Genomic DNA, 26402 nt, shown 5'->3' on the forward strand with positions numbered 1-26402 from the left:
CGAGTCTTTTTGCAACTAATACTTTTTGCACAGTATTCCAAGTAAGAAGTAGTTAGCTAGATACTAATGTAGGTGTTTAGTGAACAAGATATCTATTGTTTCTAAGATTTGCTGGTGTGAGATAATGCTGAAGAAACAGGCATGGGTTAGGGTTTAGACTTCCCCCTAAAGACAATGGTAAGTCATAGAAGATATTGAGTCACTATAATATTTGAGTTCTTCTAGAGCTCAGACTATATGCAAGAAAATCATGGCAAAAATATATGTAGGTCGGCCATTGTACACTTGGGAACAGGTGATGATGAAGTGGACTGGGGTGGTTGCAAAGGAGATTCAAGGGTTACTTTGATAGGAGAATTGAGAGAAACCATTGAGTGATTGTGGTGTCAAGGGATAGGAGACCAAATGGATGCAGTGTTTCTTTCTTGAACAACTTAGTAGGTAGCAGTGGCATTCATTAAATAAAACAGGTTAGCAGGAGATCTTTTAAATCAGAGATTCCGCTAAAGCATGTGCAGTAATTTTATTTACCGAAATTCAATGTAGAAGCAATTCTCCAGAATATATGTTTTTTCGTAGGATAAAAAACAGAGATGTGTTTGCCTCTAGTTTTCAGTCAAATATTAACCACAATTCTTAGCATCTTAAAGCTTGACAAAGGCTGCTTCTTCTACAAGGAAACCTGAGATTCTCACTCAATTTGGGAGTTTTTTATTCAATAACAATGACATGCTGACATAGTGCCACTCAAAAGCTGGTGCCCTGCACCAAGGCGCTGACCTCACAGAGTGAATGATGGTGACTTGGGAGCCCAGGGCAACCCCACTTCTTCTAGCTTCTGTCTGAATCCCTATCTTCCTAACAGACATAGCTCCAACACTAGAAAAAGACAGGGAAGTTCCATCAGCAGAAGATAGATTTCTAATCAAAGCTACAATGAGGTATCACCTCACTCCGGTCAGAATGGCTACAATTAACAAGACAGGAAACAACAAATGTTGGAGAGGGTGTGGAGAGAAGGGAACCCTTGTTCACTGCTGGTGGCAGTGCAAACTGGTGCAGCCACTATGGAAAGCAGTTTGGAGTATCCTCAGAAAATTAAGGATAAATCTACCATATGATCCAGCTATTCCACTGCTGGGTATTTATCCAAAGAACTTGAAAACACAAAGGCATAAAGATACCTGCACCCCTATGTTCACTGCAGCATTATACACAATAGCCAAGACATGGAAGCAACCTAGGTGCCCATCAAGGGACGAATGGATAAAGAAGATGTGGTATTTATACACTATGGACTACTACTCAGCCATAAGAAATGATGAAATCCGGCCATTTGTGACAACATGCATGGACTTTGAGGGTATTATGCTGAGTGAAATAAGTCAGAGGGAGAAAGTCAAATACCATATGATCTCACTCATAAGCAGAAGATAAAAACGACAAAAAAAAAAAAAAACACATAGCATTGGAGATTGGACTGGTGGTTACCATTGGGGAAGGGGGAAGGGGGGAGGGCAAAGGGGGTGATTAGGGTCACACGTGAGGGGATGCACTATAATTAGTGTTCGGGTGGTGAGCATGATGCAATGTATCCAGAATTTGAAATATGATGTACATCCGAAAAAAATAAAACTTAAAAAAAAAAAACCACACAAAACAAGAATGTAAAAAAAAAAAAAAAGAAGAAGATAAGTTTCTTTTTCTCTTTGCATAACTAGGCCCTTTAGGAAATGGATAAGTACTCTGCGGTACTGCGGAGGGCAGCCGGACAACTGTGCTGAAAGCCTGGCCCCCTTGAAATCAATCATTGGGACACTATTCTAGTTAACATTTCTGACTCCATTCATGCCCTTTGACTCTTCAGCATTTCCCAAGTTGGTCTTTGTTTGACAACCACCTTCAAATATATGCCTCCCCCAATTTGGATTTTGAGCTTACTTCTCTGAGTATGCCAAGACAAATATTGATCACTCTTGTTTTATAAACTGCGTTCTCAGCCTTAATCTCATCTATGGGTCAGCTTCATTTTTGCTGTGTCTTTCCAAGTGTGTCTACTCCGACCTTGGACCAGCCCAGGCTACCTAATTCTGACATCTCCCTAACTCTTAATCTCCAATTACGATCCCATCTAGAACTTGCAAGTTGCTTCTCCAAGATGTAAACTTAGTTCAAATCCAAGACTTTGGTGGGGAAACAAGGCAGTTACTAAATATGTCATCATATATATTTTACTGTTAGACTACCTGCAATAATATGATCATCAGTAGCCCCCTAGTATTCAGTAACAGAAATTCTTATAAAGTTTACAGCCACAAAGAAATCAAACAACTAATTTATTATTTAATGATAGACTTAGCAAATGTATTAACAGTGCACAGTATTAATTCACAGCATAGTGCAAAAAAATGTATAAGAGAATAAAGCACATTTTAGTGGAGTAAAACTTTCAAGGTTATTGAAAGCATGTAAAATCAATTAAGATTTGCTTTTTAAATGAAAAAATACATGTATAATTATAAAATACACCACATACCTCCTTCCATCTATTGGCTTTCCATGAAGGGCATCTGACAGATCTACAAGCTTTGTGAGTTCGAGGTTTCTGTAGATGACTGCAATATTTTTCTTCTAATTTCCCTTGGAATTGGTCAATGCAAAGCACCTCACGGTACTTTAAACCTTTACCACAAGAAGCTGAGCACTAGAAAATAAATACGAACGCACTTGATTCATTTGATCTTGATTAAGTTTATCCACAAGAAGTATTAAATGAAGCAATCAAAACATCATTGCTTTGATATGTTCATTAAGATAGACCTTGATATTTTTAATTAGAGAGAATTTAAAATTTACCAATCTGCCCTGGACCATCCATTGATGTTGATATCATAAGGTATCCATTTATTCTATGAAAAAGTATTGATTGTTTACAATGTACCAGCCACTCTTCTGGGGCATAAACGCTTTCCATCTTTTACCATGGAAGGCTATCTGCCGCTAATTCCTATGATGACGCATAATCCAATACTACTTGCTTTTGATTGTGTATAGTCACCACCTATTCTATTTTAACCTGATATGCTTCTCCACAATGCAAAGTATGTTCTGGATGTTAAAAAATAATCCAATGATCTCTCAATACAGGAAACCATGATTGAGAAAGCAGAAAATTTATTTTTTAAAGTGCACTTCAGTTCAGGTTTGCCTTTGCATCAAAATGGAAGATGTATCTCTCTATCAACCCTCCAATATAGTTAGTAAAAAACAATGACTTGACTTCATTTTTCAGCCGATTGCCATTTTATGAGTGAGGCCAATGCAATGTAGTGAAACGAGCTTGTGCTCTGGCATTGAACACCAGCTCTGCCATTTACCAGCTGAGTTACTTCAGGCACGTCTCATCACTTATCCAATTCCCAGTTTCTTCTTTTATAAAATGGGAATAATAACACCAATATTACAGGTTTGCTATGGAGATGAACATGAGATAAAGAACAGGAACTACCTAATCCAGTCCTATTACTTGTGATAGACCCTCGCTAAATATTACCTTTCTCTTATACCATTTTCCTTCACATAGTCTCAGAGAGGATGTTGACAATTTTCAGCATGATATATGTACCAGGGAAAAGTGAAGCAAAGAAGACATGGATTCCAGACAACTCCTCTCATTCCTCTGAGACAGCTGTTCACATATGATTTCATTTAGAAACATATACTGAGTTCTGAGAACATTAGATAATATATTATGCCTTTCATGTATATTATGAGTTCAAAGGCTGTTAGACTATCTAATACAGATATTAGATGTTTAAAATATTTTAAATTAAAAAATAAATAGTTTGGGGATAATTTCTCTTTTTATATTATAAGCAATACTATATCCCATTTGTGTAGGCAATGAATTTAACTCGGTGTCTTGATTATTGACTTATTGTTATCATATCTGAGATGTTCTCTTCTCTTCCCATTAACACTTACAGCCTTTACATGCGACTTATAATACACTGAATTCTGTGAAAATCTGTAATGGGTCTTCATAAACTGTATTAAGTTTCATAAACTGTGCCTTCTTTCATGCTACTGATCTTCTCTTTCAGTTCTACCAATATGCTCTCCTCTTCCTAGCCACTGCCCTTGGGTACTTCCCTGTTTCTTGACTTCATTGTTTATTTTCCAAAGAGTATAACATATTTTATACCAAAAACATCACTTTGAGCATCACGCATATGTTATCAGAGAGTATACGAACATGTGCACACATAGAAGAATGTTTTTCTCCTCATGTGCATATTATATTATTTTTCTAACTTTTAAATTGTGACCTTTCAAGCAAAAAAGCATTCATTACTCTCCCTGTTAGCCCCTTTTAAAAAGTAATCATTATTATGAATTTTCATGATATCAACACAGTAGTACTTATGGAAGATGGGGAAATATTTACTATTTTATTCATTCTATGAATATTGTTGAATTTCTACCATATACCGAGAGTTGCAGATAAATACAGGTCCGTTCAACATCTCTTGCTTTTGCCCTTGATTTAACCTCAAAGCGTGCATAATCTAAATGACACACACCATCTTTAAATGAATAATGCCAGAGTAGATCTTAAATAATGTTAAACACAATAAACATCAGAAAAAAAAAAACTACAAGACACTAAAGACCATTAAAATTATACAATAAAAAATTATGATGGAATTAAGAAATTCATGAAAGGTAATCATTTCTTTCCAGGATATTTGGTAAGTACTGAAAAAGAAGAGGATAGTTAAACTCAGTCTTGAAGAAGTAGGTTTGCTGATAGACAAAGACCAATGGTCTTATATGTTTGTTTGATATGCCTTATCTAGACATTGCCATGTGTCTCTGTTTTGTAAAATTCTGAGTTCTTTTAACAGTGCCAAGAATCATGCAGTAAATTGTTGACATTTCTGATAAGAACGACAAATTCATTTACAAAACCATGTAACACAAGAGGAGACATTAAAGATTCTACTTTAAAACGCAACAATATAGTTCCTTTGTAAGCAATATCTACAAATGGAATGTAAACTTGGACACTGTAGTACATTAGCAAAGATAAGATTATTCTTCACCAAACTGAATAGTGTCTCCTACTCTAACTCAAGGTCATCTTCGATTCTTTCTCTTCTCCATTATTCTAATCTCTAACCAAAACTATTATTAAACAATTTTAAACATATTTTTTTTTCCTTTTTGCTTGAGAACAGACAATGGCTCTCTATTGTCTTTAATAGTGAACCAAAACTTACACTCTTCCTTGCTTTCTTGATCCACCAAGTTTGAGTCAACAAACATTTCCAACCTTATATGCTGTTACTTTTCAACAAGCAGCCTTTGCTCTACTTAGGCATAAAACAATTATTTTCTCTTTAATGTGACATAGTCACTTAACAACAGTGCCTAATTCATATCACTTCCTTTCACATCCACTGATCACTTCGTCTGGTGCTTTCTAAATATTACTTATCCTTAAAGCTCTAAGCCAATCCCATGTCTAGGAGAAATACCTATCAGTCTTTCACTTCTCTGAACTCTTCTGAGTCTCACTCTGTTTTTAGCACTTCCTCGCTTTCTACTTTCGTCACACGCTTTATCTACCCGCCTTCTGGAGGTCAAGGACCTTTCAGATCATCTACATCACTCGCAAAGTGGCAGGTACAATAAATATCAGCTGATTAATTGATGTTGATCTTTGGTGTAAGCCATTCTTATTTGTTTTATTAAACTCTAAAATAATTTATTAAAACATTTTAAATTCCATGAAATATATTTATTGGTTAATAAACTCAAAGTCCTCTAGGAAAGATAGACAAAAAGCACAAAATCAAAGAATTGAAAAATAAATTATGCTTTGGTTACATTTTTAAAGTAGAGCTATTTTTCCACAAGATCTGAAGAGGAATAAGTCCATTATTTTACCATTTCTGATGAATTCCATGTGGGAATTTAAGTAAAAGAGAACATGTTATGCAAAGAATTATGTTTTAGTTGGAAGGAGGCAGTCGTAGAGTAAATAACTAGTGAAATGCTACCCTCCTTCTTTCAAACCACAATACATTCTGAGTTATAAAGATCTCTCGAAATAGGCTGTTTGATAGGAGTACACAAACATGGCAACTATTTTCTCTGGTATCTCAGCAATTTGGGTTTTTTTTTCCCTCTATTTTATATCCCTGAAACCATCCTATTCCCTTGAAGTTTTATTAACACTGTGTCATTATTTTCCAGCATTCTTGCCAAAAGAATTTTTCTTAAAAATCACCTCTATCATCCTTAGTTGACATAGTCAAAATATTTTTCTCTGAAACAGCAGATATAGGATGCAGCCCACTTCAGAAGTGGCAACATTAAACACAAGTAACTTGAATTGATTCTTCCTATAAATTAGGTGAAGACAATCTTCTGTTTAAGGAAAACAAGGCATTCAAAACAAATGTAGAATTTGCAAGCCCTAAAAATGCAGTCTCCAGAATTGTGCAGGTTTGGCTGGCACTTTCCATTCCAAAGTGGAGAGTTGGAATTAATTAGTCCATTCTAACATGATTAACTTTGGAACAAATGTACTCTTGTTTTTAAAGCGAAGCTGTCCATAACTACAGAATAGGATTACTTCTGACCTTTGAGGTGTGAGTTACTGCTTTGTTGATGTATAAGGATACTACAGAAGAGCGAACGATGTTTGTGAGAGACTTGATTAATTTAATTCTAGAAACTTAAATTGCTAAACAAAATAAAACAAAGAAATGAAGTTTCTTTAGCCCCAGTTTTAGGAAATGGAAAACATTGCTGAGAGGGTGTTTTTTTTAGATTTTCGTAAACTGTTATGTTGATCTGACATTCTATCCTCTCTGACAGTGGTGGGAAACATACTAATACTGGGAGAATTAGTGTGTACCCCAATTAGCAATAAAATATCCCTGACAATTAACTATTACACTCTGTCCTAGTCATGTATAAACTGCCTTTTATAGATTTTACAAGTTGGGTAACCATAGGTAATTTCTTAACCTTCACTGAACCTTTATTTTTCATTTGTAATATTGATTAAAAAAATATCCGTTTCATACAACTGTTGGGTAAAGTTAAGGAAAAAGTGGTTTTTTAAATGAGAGAAAAGGGTAAACTCAGAAAACTGTCCATAGAAAAATGTAAAAAAAAAATTAAAATCAATAAAGAACAAAAAGAATGCTGTAGAACACAACATTGATTTATTGAAAGACAAGCTTGAAAATGTCTCCCATGACGCAAAAGAAAAGATGACATAGAGTGAGAACACTGTTTCCTGGAAAATACTCTTTTCTTCCTCAGCTCAGGACTTTTGCACATGTCATTTCCTCCCACCCCGACACCTTCCTCAATTTCATCCCTACATATTTTTCAATGCTGAGTTTTCAATCTCATTCCCTCTGCAACGCTGCCTCCCCTAATGAAGGCTAGCTGATGTCCAATCCAGACCAGACTCGGTATTGCTCTTACAGAACTTTTGCACCTCAATACGCCTGTAATTACCTGTTCCATGTCGGTTTCCCCTGCCAGACTATAGATTCTACTGAGACATATTGTAGGGAATCTTGAAAAATAGGAAGAATCACTTGTTCCCAATTTAATGTATTATGAGCCATTCTACATTTCTTCTTCTAAAAGGAGGAAGCAATTCCAATACATCATGAACCATAGGATCTTGTACTAATTTACTGACCAATGTTCTTCTAAAATGGTTGCTCTTCCACTGGTGGCCCACGAGCTGATGTTAGATGATACATCTAACATTAAATGTAAAGGTTATTCTATATAGTAATGATCACTCTCAATTTTAACTATAAAGATCCCTTAGCTAGCTATTTGAAAAACAAAAGTAAAATCTGAAGCTTGGTCTACAGAATAGCAAGTGAAGACAAAGTTAACAGTAAGAATTGATTATCCATGGGGTCTATTTTAATTAAGTTTGACTGGAAAGTAGCTAGACTAGAAATTTGACTAGAAATGTCTATTTCACTTGCTACTGCATAGCGTCATCTATAGATGAAAGTGTATATTTTTGTTTCTACGTTCCTTATGTAAACTTCAGGTAAACTTCTCCAAGAATAAGCATTATAACTATATTCAACACTTACTATTAGAAAATTAGTATTGGAAACACTTAACTTTAGAAAGGAGCTCCAACATCAATTGTAAGTTCTACATTAGATATTTTCAAGGACTATCAAGATAAGCAATCAATTAGTGAGAGCAGGGATTTTAAAGAAAAGCCTCGCAATTCATATAGATTCTTGGTTTTTCATTTAAAATTTCCTAAATTCTATATATAGCCTAAATAACTTCCAGTTCTCTCAATGGACTCAGTCAGTAAATTTGGCAATGACTCCATTGTTTAAAATCTACAGAGGTCACTTAGTCATTCAAGTCAATAAATCAGAACCAAATGTATCTTGCAACAATAAAACTACTGCTCCCTTAACATCCTTCTTCATTTGCTGATAATAAAAATACGTAAAATTAAACAAATATTTCAAAAGTTGATAATACTATTATAAACATCTCATTCAATATTATGCTTTTACACAACCTATTTCAGGGATGGTTAAAAATTATGGCATTTAGTTTTTCAGCTATCTTAAATAAATAATCTAACTAGACATAAACATAATATTCATCATTTTTCTCCCTCAGCCATTTGACTTAATTTTGGTTTTCCACTGTTGTTGTTAAATAAAAAATGACTAACAAGGGACCGGCCCCATGGCACAGTGATTAAGTTTGGCACACTCCACTCCAGCGGCCCAGGTTTGCAGTTTCGGATCCGAGGTGCAGACCTACACCACTCGTCAGCCATGCTGTGTCGGCATCCCAAACATAAAATAGAGGACAATAGGCACAGACATTAGCTCAGGGCTAATCTTCCTCATGCAAAAAAAAGAGGAAAATTAGTAACAGATGTTAGCTTAGGGCTAATCTTACTTATCAAAAAAAAAAAAAGAGAGAGAGAGAGACTAACAAAACTGAATAAAAATAAATGAGGTACTATTAATCAATTTCACTTAGCTTTTCAAAATTTTTGGAATTTTGTGATTTTTTTGAAATATAATTATTAATAAGTCATCAAACAATCATGTTTCAATGCCATTTTTTGCAAAATAGAGAAAACAATGCTGAAATTTATATGGAACCACAAAAGACCCTCAATAGCCAAAGCAATCCTGAGAAGAACAAAGCAGGAGGCATCACAGTTCCTGATTTCAAGCTATATTATAAAGTTATAGTAATCAAAACAATATAGTATTGGTATAAAAACAGACACATAGATCAATGGAACAGAACTGAGAACACAGAAGGAACAGAACTGAGAACCCAGAAATAAACCCAAGCCTGTCCAGTCAACTAATATTTGACAAGGGAACCAAAGATACTCAATGGAGTAAAGCCAGTCTCTTCAATAAATGGTGCTGGGAAAACTGGATATTCTCATGTAAAAGAATGAAGTTAGACCCCTATTTTACATCACTCACAAAAATTAACTCGAAATGGATTAAAGACTTAAACCTAAAACATGAAACTCCTAGAAGTAAACATAGGAAAAAATCTCCTTGACATGGGTCTCGGCAGTGATTTTTTAGATATGACACCTAAAACACAAGAAACAAAATCAAAAATAACTAAGTGGGACTACATAAAACTAAAAAGCTTCTGTACAGCAAAAGAAGCCATCAACAAAGTGAAAAGGCAGTCTATGGAATGGGAAAAAGTATTTGCAAACCTTATATTTAATAAGAGGTTAATATCCAAAATATATAAAGGATGCAGATAACTCAATAGCAAAAAACCAAATAGTCTTATTAAAAAATGGGCAAAAGACCTGAATAGACTTTTTTCAAAGAAGATATACGAAAGGCCAACAGGTACATAAAAAGATGCCCAACATCACTAGTCATTTGAGAAATATAAATCAAAACCACAATGAGCGATTGTATCACACCTGTTAGCATGGCCATCATCAAAAAGACAAGAGATAAATGCTGGTATGGATCTGGAGAAAAGGGAACTCTTGTGCACTGTTAGTGGGATTGTATACTGGTACAGCCACAATGGAAAATACTATGGAGGATCCTTAGATTAAAAATAGAACTACCATATGATCCAACAATTCCACTTCTGGGAATATATCCATAGGAAACAAAAACACTAACTCAAAAAGATACCTGCTCCTCCATGATCATAGCAGCATTATTTACAATAGCCAAGATACAGAAGCAACCTAAGTGTCCATCAATGAATGAATGAATGAATAAAGAAGGTGTGGTATATATATACAATGGAATATTATTCAGCCATAAAAAATGAAGAAATCCTGCCATTTGCAACAACATGGATGGACACTGAGGGCATTATGCTAAGTGAAATAAGTCAGACAAAGACAAATACTAAATGATCTCACTTATAGGTGGAATCAAAAAAAAAACGACTCAAAGAAAAAAAGACCAGATTTGTTGTTACCAGAGGCAGGGGGGGTTGGAGGAGTGGGAGTTGAAGAAAGGTGATCAAAAGGTACAAAGTTTAAGTTACAAGATAAATAAGTACCAGGGATGTAAGGTACAGCACTACACTGCTGTGTGATATATACGAAAGATGTTAGAATAAATCCTAAGAGTTCTCACCACAAGGAAAAACATTTTTTTTCTTTTTTGCCTTCTTTTTATTGCATCTATATGAGATGATGGATGCTAACTAAACTTATTGTGGTAATTTATTTCACAATATATGTAAGTCAAATCATTATGCTGTACACCTTAAACTCACACAGTGATGTATGTCAATTATATCTCAATAAAAGTGAAAAATATTAGATGAGGAAATGAATTTTTATTTCTAGATATCACATCATCTCTCTTTGTTTCCTGATAGCAAGGTCCATAGTCATCTGTTGAAAATGTAAAAGCTTGCAACCATATGGCTGGGCGTCACATCTATGCAACTGCTCATTGTATGGCGGGTATCAGCTAATTTCTTCAGACAACTAAGGAAAACCTGCTACCAAGTGACAAAAGGGCTCACACAATCTTTTTGTTTTAGGAGAGCTAGACTCACAGAAATGCAATCACTACACATTACAAATCTAAATCCAAACACACCTTCTCATTACAAACTGGAAATCCTTTCCATCGAGACAAGTGCAACTGAGTAAGAAGCATCAATGTACAATGTACAAAAAGAAGTGGCTTTGATTTAAACACAAACATATCATACTAGCTGAAACATGACCAGGTACTGGAGCGCCTGTCTTGGACTAATTTGAGAGAATTAGTTGTGTTTTCCTTAGTCTTAAGCGGCAATTCCAAAAATATCAATGAATTTCCCAATATAGGTACATGCATTCTTCATCTTTGTTTTGATCTTTCTCAAAACCATTTTATGTTTCTGTGGCAAAGTTAAAGCTTTTTAATGGAAAATTTTTATCATAGTTATTTTGTAAGAGAATTTTTTAAAATGACATTTGATGATTATGTTGAATGTCTTTATAACACTATTATGAAACAAAAGATTTATCTATGAAATGACACATTAAATAGGGAAATGATAGAGTTTCAGGCCCAAACAGACCAAAAGTTAGATATTCTGTGGAGTAAAACACTATTGTGTATATGCATCCATGCATATATGTGTTTTATTTTTTCTTTTTGATTTTTTAAGAAGCCTATTATAACATTCTCTAAATAAATAAAGAGACGATATCTAAACCCCAGGAACAGCATGGTTTTTGCAATATTCAGGAATCCAATGCTACCTATATATCTAAGAGAAAAGCCCTACTATGGTAAAGGTCTTAGATGTGAGTTTTCTATAACTACTTTGTAATTAAAAGCATTCCCGACAAAAATGGAACACTATTTTAAATTGAGGCCCTCGATTATTAAAAAATACAGCCTTAAAGTAGTTAGAGTAGTTGAATAGCCAGAGTAGGGTAGAGTATCTCTCTGTTTAAACAAAAACAACAAAAAAAAAGCCAAAATATGCATATTAAGAGTGGAGTGTCAACTTTGTAAAATAGTACTGCTACTGTTCCATTAATTCAATGCATATGTGCACTAAGGAATAAGATACTAAATCTGTCGACAGGGACCCCATTCATAGTACTTCCTGAAAGATTATACTTAAGTTTTAAGGTTTAATGGAGTTTGAAAATTTCCTTTTTAACCTGTTACAGACATCCTTTGACTATGCAGCTTTAATAAACCAAGACAGCATTTGGTTTTAAAAATACTACTGAAATATTTCATTCCATTGCATTACATTTGATTATATTTAAAATTGGCAACTTCAGACCTTAAAAAAAGGTTTTGTCAGATTTATTTGCAAAAATGTTTGAGTTCCAACTTAAAGGACAAAGAAATATATGCTTAAAAACAAGCATATCCAGTAAACTTTCATTATATTCATATCATTGTAATAATTATAACATTTAAATTTCTATTTCATATTCTGAAATTTTATATTTTGAGTGTATATATATGTATATTTATGTGCACAATGGATTTACAGTTCTAAGCTAAGCAATGCAATCTTACATGTAATTCATTTGGCTAATTCAATTAGAAGTAATATTTAAAGATAATTTATTACAATATAATTGTTACTATTTTCTAAATTACAATTTTGGAAAGGTTTTATGATTATTTGCACTTTCAAATATAAAGCCTGAAGTGAAGTTGCAATAACTTATGCAGATACCTTTACAGAAATTTTCACTCATCATACAGTATTATTTTCCACACATAAAATATTAGAAAATCAGAATGAACAATTACCCCAGTAACTGATACTAAAATACTCCATTATCGGATTCATTTTCTTCAATAACAAGACTTGATGACAATCATGACAAAGCTGCTTGTGTCGTACTTAGGTTGAACCTAGGTTTATTTTGCTAGAAGCAAGAGTAACTATAATTCTAATTCAAAATGTAAGCACTATCTATAGCAAAAAACACTCAGGAAAAACTGCCATGAGTTTAAAGCTTGTAATTCATTCTTTTAACTTTCTGTCTGATAGTACAGTTTGTGCGTACTACAAAAGGGTAATGAACATTTCAGACTCCTCTAAAAAATCTGTTTTGCAAGTGGGACTTGTCTAAAGAGTTCCTGTTTGGAGTTTTTATTGACTCATTGAGTCACACGAGTCTTTACAACAATATGGCAACAGGAGAAAAAGGTTACTGCCAATATGAGAACAATACAAATCTTGTCTAATTTTAACAATTATTTTGGGGCCATTATTGTGAATTTACTTTTTCTTGATGTCTTGACACAAATCACAACTGAGACGTTACTTTTGTTAAGACTGTATGGCATATTCCATGATGAACCCCCCCGCTCCCGTCTTCTTCCCTGGGGGCCTACATCCAGAATCACAAGCATCTGCCTTCTTGGATGGAACAAAGCAGAAAACTATTCAGTGTGGGTAGACCGTAAAAAGGTAAAAAGATCAGAAAAATAACTAAAGCGTACCTTTTTTAAAAATATTGACTTTTAAGACATTACTTACTATGGTAACATTTGCAAAATTCTTCAAATCAAGTGCCAGCAGAAGAGCAGGATTTACCATTTCAAGTCTCTACAAATGTTTTTGTGCCAGCTGTGGGAGTTACCAGAAATAAAGCCAAGAAGTTTGCTTTCAAGTAGGGTTATAAAGGCTGAAAGGGAATACGCAGAGAACTCTCAGATGAGAAATAAAAAATGAGCTCTATGAACGTTTTGATAAGGGAAGAGTCAGCGTTGAAAGTAAAAAACAATAGCCACTGCACGTATTTATGTCTATTACATGCAAGGAAAGTTGTGAGGCAAGAATGTTTTGGGGATTAATTTAATATTACATGGAATTTAAGCTAATTTTAAAATTATCTTAATCAGATAAAAAATGAATTACGTAAAATTTAAGGTGGGGTTTCATAGTTTTTACTACTAGGGAGTAGAGGATAGAAAGAATAAACAGGGTACAGGATTTGGAATCAGAGACCTACATTTGAATCTCAGCTGTCAGTAGCTGAGCAACCTTGGGCTAAATGCTTAACCTTGCTGATCCTCAGTTTTCTCATCAGAGGGTGGCAATAATAATACTTACGCCTCAGGATAGTTGTGAGATTAAAGGAGATAATGTATGAATGAACCTAAAACAGTGCTTGATGCAATATTCTAAATGTATTTTAAACTTCCTTTCCCCTTTCCTTTCCTTCCTTTCCCCAATCCCGAGGAATTATAAAATAGGTAGTGAAAATACCATCTATGGCATGGGATTCTCTATTAACACTTGAATGGAACACAGGGACTGATCAAGGCTCACACATTTAGAACTCATTCAGTGGTGAGAGAAGGAGGGTAATCAGCCCAGGGGAATTCCAGGAAGACCCTATCTTGTTCCCCCGGAAAGAAAAATTGTTTACCTAGGTGCTGAAAAACTCATTAGACATCCTTCAAGTGATTTTCACTGTGGGAATAAGGTAGAGAAACTGGATTCGAAGGTGAAGAGACATTTGGTTAAAAAAAATAAAACTTGGTTAAGTTAAAAATGGTAGGGTGACCATATGTATTCACTTCCTTCCCCTCATTTTTTTTCAACCCACAAAGTCAACGTGAATAAAAGAGATTTCAATAATCTTGGGAGATGCAGAGGATAAAAGGAGTGAAGACCAATGTGAAGCCAGAGAAACCTGTACCTGCAGAACCCCTGAGGGGCTCAGCACCCGGATGCAGCAAGCCGTGCTGCTGTTCCTCCACTCCTCCTTAGCCCGATCAGGCCCTTATTCTCCGGAGAAATTAAGCTGCTTGGGTTCCAGAGTTGGGGATGCTGAGGGAAGAATAAGGGAATTCTACACATTGAACTCTCGACCCTTAGTCTGTCTGCCCACGCTACTCTTGCTAACAGGCAGGGCATTAGAGGGTCCTTGTCTGAGAAACTGGGTCTCCAAGAGAAAAGATCTTAATGTATTGACATGCAGGGAAAATCATCAGTCACTAAACTCTACCCAAATGCAGAGTTTCCGATCAATTCTCTAGTGCCTTATTCTTAAATAAGAATGAGCCACACAGAATCATCAACTTCTGAAGAAAAGCTTCAGTACGAAAACCAGAAAACCACTTCTACCCTTGCTCTAAAGAAGAGTCCAAAGGATAAAGAGACAATTAAGAGAGAATCTCCTCTCAAAAACGTAATTAATATGAGAGAGAATAGATGTTGTATGAATAAAATAAGAACAGAATAGTATGACCCCCAACCAGAATGCCAGCAAAAGCTTTTGATAATAAAAATATGATAACTATATATTCAATAGAAGCTTAGATATTTGAAAAAATTTCCCTGCAAGTAAATCCAAAAGACAGAGATAGAAGATAGAATAGAAACAAGAGAATTAGAGGATCAACGCAAGAATCCCAATACTCAACTAGAAAGAATTCAAGAAAGAACAAAGAAAACAGTTGCATAGATACTATCAAAGAAATAATGCAATCAATGTTTTCAACATGTCTCCTTACTGAAAGGGCCTACAGAATGCTTAGCGAACTGAATTTTAAACACACACATAAACGCTGTCACTTCATCAGGAAATATCAGAACGACAGGGAGAAAGAGAAAATACCAAAAGTTTCAGTGGCACAGGCATGGAGATAAGGGCACATACAACAGATCAGGATTCAAAATCACCAGCCTTCTCAATAATAGCTCAGAATGCCAAAGGGTAAGGAAAGGCCTTAAAAATTCTGAGGGAAATTCTGTTCAAGCTAGAATTCTATAACCAGCCAAATTATTAATCAAATATGAGAACTGACTAAAGACATTTTCAGATTTGCACAGATGGAAAGTGTATCTCCCATTTTTCTTTTTTTAGGAAGATACAGGGAAAAGCATTTTAGTATGAGAGTAAATCAAAAAGAGGAATATACATGATGCAATAAAAGGTCATCAAAATCAAAGATGAGTGAACAGACTTCACAAGATGAGAGAATGGTACAGCAGGGTTAAGTTCATCCAGGCCGGATGGGAGGAGGAAGATAGGGGTGGGGGTTCTGGCAGGAGTCTAGGAAAGAGGAAATATCTGAGCATTTAGAAAAAACCTTCATAGAGATTTACATATTTGTTCAAGCACTTGAGAGAAAAAAACAGTGATTAGAACATAAAAAACTAAGCAAAAAAAAAATTTTTTTTTGAGGAAGATTAGCCCTGAGCTAACTATTGCCAATCCTATTTTTGCTGAGGAAGATTGGCCCTGAGCTAACATCCGTGCCCATCTTCCTCTACTTTATATGTGGGATGCCTACCACAGCATGGCTTGCCAAGCGGTGCCATGTCCGCACCTGGGATCCGAACCGGCAAACCCCGAGCCACCGAGAAGCAGAACGTACGCACTTAACCACTGCACCACCGGGGCGGCCCCAAAACTAAGCAAATTTTTAAATGAAGCAGTTGTTAACTCCAGGAAAATCAACTAGCTGTACAAGAAAGGAGCAATGTTTCAAAGTGCTCTACTTGTCTCCGCACTGACAGAGAGAGCACTACTGACTTAACCAAAATTTATTTGGAAGATAGGATTCTGGAATTACTGGTCTACGTAAGAGTTAAAGTCTCAACCTCTGTGAAAGGAAGTCAATAGGTAATTATTTTTTGATGCATCAAGAAGTAGTAGAATAAGCCTATTATTTGGAAATATGGAGGTCGCTATCAGAAGACACAGATAAAAAGATTAAGGATTACTTCTGGGGTAGGAAAGACTGCAATGGGAGACAGCTCTTTTTCCTCAGCCTTTTGGTACCGTTTCTTTTTAAACTTTGAGTAACATTAAGACTGTATTCAGAGCTATAATCAATGATATTTGATTCATTAATGGAGATCAGTGTCAAACTGGAGGGCTCTCTAGTCATAAGTCCTAGAGCTCTGGGTCTGCCCTATTGTGAAGGACACTATCACTTTACGAAGACATGAAAAGCATGCTTCCCAGTTTGCCTGTGACAAAGTTGGGAGGACTTACTAAAAAGTTAGATGTGAGAATTTAAAAATACATGAATCCAGACTATCAGGGAAAAAATAAACATCTCTACACTTCGGCTTGAAAATATTATCTACTGCTAACGATAAGTATTATTTAATAACAGTATCAGATACTATACATATAGGCTTATACTGATGTATAAGAAAACTGGATGACCACTAAAAACTGAAATTGGATGCAATATTGATTATATTCAGTGCAGTGTTCATAACACGGGTGGCAATATTCTTCACAGCTATAGGCTCTTCAGTTAGACCGTTTTTGCTGATAAATGACATTCTAGATGACACATATTGAGAAGGTCATAAACAAAAGAGACTGGGATGATTAAAGAGTTGAACTAAATAGATATACTTAACCCGGAAAACAGAAAAACAGCTGTCTTCAAATATTTGCCCTGTGGATTTGATACAGTCTTACTTTAAGGTACAGGATAAGAATTACAGGTGAATGTTTAAGTATATATGTTTCTGAATATATATATTTTTCAGTTTCAGTTCAAAATGAAGAACAGCTGGAGCCAGCCCGGTGGCGCAGCGGTTAAGTGCACATATTCCGCTTCGGTGGCCCGGGGTTCGCCGGTTCGGATCCCGGGTGCGGACATGGCACCGCTTGGCAAGCCGTGCTGTGGTAGGTGTCTCACATATAAAGTAGGGGAAGATGGGCATGAATGTTAGCTCAGGGCCAGTCTTCCTCAGCAAAAAGAGGAGTGGCAGATGTTAGCTCAGGGCTAATCTTCCTCAAAAAAATAAATAAATAAATAAAATGAAGAACAACAATCATACAGTTTTCCTAAAAAGAAATCGCTATATTATGTTATGGTGTGGTCCCCAACTTTAGACAGTTTCACTAGATATGGAAACTGTGTGTACTTCAGTGGAGAAACTTGTTGAAATAATTTCTGCTTTGTGTCGAAGGATAGAAGAGAAGAAACTGGAAGTCTCTCCCAATTTTAAAGACATGATACAAAAAAAAGAGAGCCCAGTATTTTTTAAATATTTTATGAATCACGATAATTTAATTCCTTAGGTATATACTTATGGGTTTATAAAAAATTGTACTGTTTACTCAAATGAGAAAATGCAAATTTCGGCACACCTGAACTATGGGACACCCTTTGGTAGAAGGAGAACACGTCATCCTTTAGTTCTTAAGAATTATCAAGTGAATCTCATAGTTTCATATTGCCTCTTGTTACTATGACATCAGGTATCTGAATGAAATCCTGAAGTTATTCCCAGACTTTTAAATTTTAGTTTCTAATAGAATAAACTTCCAAAAAGGAATCTGCTTTCTATTACCATAACCACAAGCTAAAATTTTTCCAACAAATCTCTTTTAAAAAGTTTTCTAGAGTTTCCCCAGGCACTAAAAAAACATGTAAGGAAATATTCCCCATCTATTAGAAAGTTTATTCTCAACAGTTTTCTCCATGTTTTGACTTAAAAAGTAGCTATCAAAAATCCTTATAGCTTGAGAGTGACACAGAAAAACTTGAAGACAACGTTTAATTTTAAATAATACAAAAAAATCTCCAAAACTGCCTTCAATATAGACCATAATCTTAAATAACTTACTTTAGTGCATCTAAATAAATGGAATCGCTCATCAACACAATAGAAATTTGGATATTAGGATGATCTTTCTGTATAAATTACATATCGCCAGAATAGCTAGACTTTCTACCAAAATATGCCCACACATTAAAAACGTTGAAATTATGAGAACTCTAAACTTAAAAAGGGCAGAAACCACATCTATAAATGTTACTGAATAAATGAGTGAATAAACACTATGTAGAAAAAATATGAGCAAATATACACAACAAAGATCTTTTAAATATGCGATCTGTTGTATCTGAATGAGGTAGAGGTGAATGAGCTACAGCGCTATAAAAATAACACAGAACGGAAAGCTTCATGTCATAGATCTCTTTCTTCAAGATTTTTGTCGTTGTTGTTCTGTTTTTATCGTGTATCCTATGGATCAGCAAAGGGCCTCCTCCTGGTTTCATCTAAAATTGAGATCTTGTCAGTTTTAGCAGAGAAATGCTGAAGCAGAGACAGGAGCCCATTTGAGCTGTTATTTCTGAGCCTGTTCCCTGACACTGAAGAAATAGCCAGGAGTGAGGGAGGAGCCATGCCTCCTTATCTTCCCTCCTCCCGGGTGTTACAATTCTAAGGCTCACTAAGAAACTGTAAAGTAGTTTCCCTCAGATGGAAGGATGTGAACTCTCTCCGGTGGCAGAATAGGGAGTTGATTTTTATTAGTGTGGCAGCACAAATTTCTTTTTATTCTTTCATTCTCCTAAAAAGAATATATTTTCACAGAGCACGCATCACTATTTACACAGTATAATTTGCACATTTTAATCCTCATACTATATTTAATGATATCCCAAGCAGAATGATTAATCATTAATCACACAATGCTTTCTGGTTCTATCTATTGAATATTATTACATTTCAGTTTATGATGTATAATATCTACTATAATAGAATAAAACCACTTTTTTTTTTGAGGAAGATTAGCCCTGAGCTAACATCTGCTGCCAATCCTCCTCTTTTTGCTGAGGAAGACTGGCCCTAAGCTAACATCCGTGCCCATCTTCTTCCACTTTATATGGCTTTTGCCAAGCGGTGCCATGCCCACACCCGGGATCCGAACCAGCGACCCCCGGGCCGCTGAAGTAGAACGTGTGGACTCAACCACTGCACCACTGGGCCAGCCCCAGAAAACCACTTTTGTGAATATCTGTTTATACCCTGAAAAAAAAATTATAGGCTAGAAATAGAAATGGTGCTACTATGAGCAGGTTTTTTCTCCGACAATTTTAATGATTGCACAAAAGTTCTCTTCCCCAGAAATCTGACTGCTTGCTCCAGTATTTTTAATTATGTTGTTATTTATATTTTGGAACTAGTTTAGAGTAACATTTCTTGCTATTAATAAATATCCCATAAGAAGGAGCATTTGTCTCAAAAGTAAATTATAATAATGATCTCTTTAAATGTATTTTTTTTTGTTTTAGTCTTTTGCCAGCTGTAATAATGTAGTATCTATTTCCTGATCCATTCATATTTTCAGCCTTCACACCTAGTGCTGGGTAAATATCACTAACACAGTATTTGCTATGTAAATATCTACTGAATGAATACATTTAATAGAAATTCATGAAGATTATAAATTTAAAAGTCTGACAATATTAAGTGTTGACAAGGATGTGGAGCAATTGGAATTCCTACACAACCACCTTAGAAAACTGTCTGATAATATTTACTAAACCTGAATCTATGCATACACTAAGATTCAACTCTCCTGTCCACATACCCAACAGATCTGCATAAACATGTTCACCAAAAAACACGTGAGAAATGTTCATAAGAGCATTGTTTGTAAGTCCCAAATTAAAAACAATCCCAAATGCTTGTCAACTGGAGAATATTCATATAAATAATATTCATTTATTCATACATGATATTAATACTAGACTGCAAAGAGAAATTACAACTACATGCAACATGAATGAATCTCACACACATAATATTGGCAGTCACAAATTATCTAAGTTTCATTTATATAAAATTCAAAGGCAGGCAAACATCTATGATATTTCATGTCAGAATAGGGGTTTCTTTTGGGGGATAGTGACTGAAAGGGGGCACATGGATGAATTTCTGGGGTGATGTTCTTGGTTTGGTGCTATCTACACAGGTGTGTCCACTTTGGAAAATTCATTATACCTTTATGATTTGAAATTTTGCTGGATGTCACATTTCCATAAATGTTTAAAGAAAAAACCAAACTCCAGTCCAAATTGGTATCTCTTATACGAGAATATAACTTGCTTGTTTCCCATTGTTCAATGTGTTATTAGCCTTATCTAATATATTTGGATTTTTAGCTCCTTGAGGAAAGAGAATTAGTACTTATTACTGGATAAGTGATGATAACAAGCAAAATATATTGGGCCTTTATGTAACGGGCCCTGTGAGAACCACTTTAGCTATTGTTCCATTGAATCCTAAAAATTGTCTTTAGGCAGCCACTACTTTTATTCAAAGAAAATGAAATCTTAGCAATGTTAAGTAACTTGCCAAAGGCCACTTTGTTAAATATTGGCAGTCTTGACTCAAACCAGACATTCCAACACCACAACTCTTCCTCTAATCAGAAGATCTAAGATAGACCTTAAATTTTCAGCAGGCTTAGGAATAATGATCTCTCTTCAAACTCTTTTGGTAAATGAAAGCTTATCTTTCTCTTGGTGAGGTCAAGACTATATTCTCTTATAAGACACTCACATAAACCAGGTTATGCACCATCAAATGGGCCCTTTAATTTGCAGTTTGTAATCCTAGTACCCTCAAACTTACGTCCTGACTCATTGCCCAAGTTAACGGATCTCAGTTATCCATCACGACTTTCTCAATCCTATGCTCTTGACAGTAAAGTTCTCAACAAGATGTTCTCTTATGTATCTTTTCCTCCCATCTCCAAATGCCATCTCATCTTTAGGCCAAAAATAGTCCCATTGGTGTCTCCTCTACTGGCTTCTTCTACTCCACAAGAATTTGAGGGTTGTGAGTAATCTATAAAAATGTGATGAATAACTGAACGAATAGTCCATAAATCACCACCCTAAACTTTTAGCAGAGCCTCCTCTCCGACCTCCCATCTCCAGTCCGCCATATTGTCAATGTGCTTATATTTCATGATGAGAATTGTCTATTAATCTTCCTAAAATGCAGCTCTTACCTCCACTCCGAAAAATTCAATGGTTTTTATATACTTATAGAATTTTTAAATCTTTAAAATCTCTTAAGCATGATTCTTATTGATCATCCTTGCTGTGGCCCCCAACTCATATTTCTAACTATATGCCTGCCCCTTGTTTCTCAAAAACCAATCTAGGGGGCCGGCTCCGTGGCTGAGTGGTTAAGTTCACGCGCTCTGCTGCGGCAGCCCGGGGTTCGGATCCTGGGCGTGGACATGGCACCGCTTGTCAGGCCACCTTGAGGCGGCGTCCCACATCCCACAACTAGAAGGACCTGCAACTAAGATATACAACTGTGTACGGGGCGGGGGGGGGGGGGGGGGGCGGGGGTTGGGGAGCTAGAGCAGAAAAAACAAAAAAAGATTGGCAACAGTTGTTAGTCCAGGTGCCAATCTTTAAAAACAAAAACAAAAACAAAAAAAACCCCCACCAATCTGTACTAGTTGAATTGAACTGCTTTTTCTGGCCTCTGATTTTGCTCAGGACAGTCTCCTACCTGGTACCTCCTTTCCCACTCAACTTCTATGCAACAAGGCATGTGCCTTCTCCTCCATAAATCCTTACATGTTTCTCCAACTGGATGTGTATTTTCTGACTTTCCATGACATCCACTTCTGCCTTGTTACAGCTACTTGTGTATATATTTAATTTCCCCTGGACTGTGAGTCCTTTGAGGACAGTATCATTCTCATTCATCTTTAGTTTCCACAGTTTTTAGCCCAGTGTCTGATATAAATGGGCTCTGAATATTCTTGAACACATCAATGGATAGATTTTTTGGCAGATCAGTGGCCACCACTCCTTTCATAGTCACTTCCAAAGTCTGAGTTTCCCTGGGTCACAATTGCAAAATAGCAAAAGCCCAGGAAGATTGAAAATAGTTCAGAGCTGTCTTAGAGCTCAGTTGAGTGTACAGTAGAATTTACGTGATCTACCAAAAATTTTGCAATGTTTCATTTAATTCTCACGAATTTATGTATATCATGTGTTACTGAACCTCTATGCCTCATAAGAATCTGTGAGTATCTAAGTCAAAGTCTTTCAAAAGTGTATCTCCAAGGTGGCAAGGTGATTCAATGGAGTAGCACATTTTTTTATATATATAATTTCTGTTCATATTTGTTTTTATATATGAAAGTAAGCTTTAGCACATGAGGTTCCATGTCAGCCTGACATATAACATATATAACACACTAGGTATCCTGACAGAGAGGGAGATCATCACTCTGCCATTCACCTTCAGTGAACCCACTGCAGTTCACACATGTCCATTTAAGATAAGTGTATTACAACATACGTACAAACTCAAGACTCTAATGAGATGAGTGCCATGACAAACTGCTGATGCTGGCTTTTATTTTAGTTTTAGGTCAAAAGAGTTTTGCTGGTTGTGTTCAAACCACCAAATGCTAAAGATGAATTACTAATTTTTTTTTATTACAAAAGAAGCTTGTTCCAAATTTGATTTTTTTTTAATGATAATGATGTGTGATATCTAAACGAGACTTAAAAAGTAGATCCATAATTTCTCCTGTAAGCTAAAGGAGACATTTAAGAGTGGATGAGACAGTAATTATTTTTGGAAACTCCTTCTCCTAAGGAGAGAACATTTTGCAATGTTTGGAAGTATTTCTAGTATTACGCGATTTTGTTACCATAAACAATATGCCAACTATAAAAACTCTCAAATGTATACTTTTAAAACTTGAAGCACAATTTCCTAATTTGTTTAAATGGCTTCCAATCTTTCAAAGTCTCATTGAGTTTTAATGCTATTTGTTAAAATATAACTCCTTCTGGTACTTTTCAAGAACTGAATAACACCATGGAAAACAGAAATTTGTCAGACAAATTTCAATAAAATTTTTCTGCATAACTGGTATTTTGGATTTAAAATCAGTTACTAGTGCATAACGGGAACATCCAGTGGTAAACTTTGCTATAGGGAGGTATGCATTTTTGTCAGGTGATTTTTTCAGCTATGGATGCTATTGAAATCACATATTGGAATAAACTGGATTTTTGAACTGCTATAACACTGTTGAATCAAGATTTTCAAAAGTAATGAAACATATTCTATCATTTTTTAAATAATGAGATGACTATAACAATAGCTCAATGAGAAAAGTTTTGTTATTCATAAAATGAAAATTTAATATTAAATATTTCTTATTCTTTGAAATTCATTTGCATATGTTCTATAAATCATATATTTATATATTAGTTTATGTTTGCAATGTATAAATATATGAGTACATGCTCAAAATATTTTACTGGGAAATACATAAATCAATTGTTTAGAAAATGTTAACAATAGACTCTAAAATATTGTATGAATCTGTCGTGATTATATAGGAAATAAAATATGATTTTTCAAACTACTGAAAGCTGATGCAAAATTATAACAAAAAATTAGGGTATCTAAATGCACTAATATTATCAATGTCTATATATCTTACAGAAACAGTCTCATCACACAGTATATAATATTGTAGAATACTGAGAATATGTTCTAAAACATCTAAAAACCTATTTCCAAAGATTCTCAAACATTCTGAAACATTATGCCTGGGAAGATAGAATTACCATGGAAACAAGGCCATTTTCATTAATTTAGACAAAGAAAAATATAGTATATTACCATTTCTATCTATATGAGCACCAGATGTTTTTTGGTTATTTTAAACTCTACATTCTAACTTCACTCAACATAATACACTCACAGTCTCTTCTTTTACGATTTCCTCATCAGATTATCTACTTAAATTTTCCCTAGGTCGTATATTTCAAACCTGCAAGGCCCATTTGTGTCTCCAAAATTATTTTCAGAGCATAATATCTAGGGCAAAGTACAAATCAGTACACGTTCTCCCCTTTGGTGAGACATGAAATCCATGTACGCAAAGAAGGAAGATGCTGTGATTATGCAAAGACTAAACTATTGTTCTAGCATAGGGATTAAGATACCACTCATCTCTTGCTAGGTTATAATGTAATATATCTTACCAGTTTAGGCTTTCTAGAAGGATCTACTGGCAGAATTATTGTGTCAAGTACAATTCTCATTACTAATTCTTGGATAATTAGAACGTATTAAGCCCCCAAAATTATGAGTCTTCAGTATTATAAAGCACATAGTTGTCACTGAAATGAGATATAGGAATCCCATTCTGCATTCTGATCATCAGTCTACTTAACACATTCATCACTAAACTGCAAACTCCTTGTACACAGGGATAATGCCTGACTTATCTCTAGAGACTAGCACAATGCCTAACATGTAGGAGATGCTCATAATTTTGGGGAGAGTCAATGAATGTATCATAGAAAGATAGGGTTATAATAAATGGAAACATTATTTCAATACTTAATAAAGACATCTATGACAAATTTGGAATGAAATAGATTTTCAACCTATTACTATGCTTATGTGTGTCTTTTCCAAATTTAAAATAACTAATTACTATGGATGGTTTTACGTAACACTCCATTTTACAGAGAACTGACAGTTTCTTGAAACCATTTCCCAACACATTACCTTTTTCCCCTGGCTGTTGCTGGTCTGAGGAGCAATGGAAGCAGTAACAAGTTTCTTCCTAGTGCATTCCACCTTGAGCAGGGGCTACAGTGGAAGGCGCAGCCCAACGCCTCTGCTCAGACCCACAATGTTCTTTTGTTACACAGAGCTGTTAAACTGACAAACTGCAGATTTACTGGGTGTGTGCCACTACCACATGCTCATTTCTGAAAGAGCTTCTGTTTGTTGCATTTCATTGTATCATATTAGAGATTTAGTATAGTGTATATATTTTTACACAATGCTACAGAAAGCTATTTTTTTTAAAAAAATAAACACTTTGGGAGAAAGCACTAGAATCAAGAGGGTTCAAGTATCAAGCTTTCATTTTTTAAAACAATTTTCTCATTTTTGGAGGGACAAAAACAATATTTAATGGAAAAAATATTCTCTTCTGTTGGATCATCATTACCCCCAGAACACAAAGAAATATACATTATTTTCTTACCAAATATGATTATTTCATTCTACATAGGAAATAAAAATATTCTAAGAAAATGAATCACTTAAATGAGACAGTGGGAAAATAGAGAAATATAGATCTTCTTTAAACAGCATTCACTAGATGAGAAGAGAAGAATAAAACTTTTACTCACCTTTTAATGGCTATCTTGGTCATGAGCACTCTATTTTTAACTCACTGAATAAGTTTGTTTATATGATAAATTTTTATTCATTGTTTGTAATATATAAAAAAACATAAAAATGTCTAGTGTGTAAAAATTGATAGCTAAACAATAAACCCTATATCCTTAAACACCAATGTTAGTTTCTAACAGAATTAGCTGAAAAATAGCAGCTTATACATATACTCAGTATAATTATGAAAACATACACCATTCAACAATTAAATGTTTAATAAGAGAAATTAACAGTTTGTTATTTAAGAAAAATACCACCAAAAGCAAAGAGGCATTCATTACAATACAGGATGTGTCACTTACAACATTTTAGGTATTGATCCAAAGAGTAAAAATACAACA

The 26402-nt window shown here is 35.0% G+C and overlaps 1 protein-coding gene across 2 annotated transcripts in view; it reads right to left on the reverse strand.

Annotated features, from left to right (window-relative positions):
* Positions 1–26402, reverse strand: part of ADAMTS20 (ADAM metallopeptidase with thrombospondin type 1 motif 20) — a 163783-nt gene that overhangs the window by 38918 nt on the left and 98463 nt on the right. For both annotated transcript variants that reach the window (XM_008514714.2, XM_008514712.2), the window contains one exon: positions 2537–2704. In XM_008514714.2, the coding sequence (XP_008512936.1) occupies positions 2537–2704 (168 nt within the window). The remainder of the gene's footprint in view (positions 1–2536; positions 2705–26402) is intronic.

The sequence above is a fragment of the Equus przewalskii genome, chromosome 5 (assembly GCF_037783145.1).
Source record: "Equus przewalskii isolate Varuska chromosome 5, EquPr2, whole genome shotgun sequence".
NCBI lineage: Eukaryota > Metazoa > Chordata > Mammalia > Perissodactyla > Equidae > Equus > Equus przewalskii.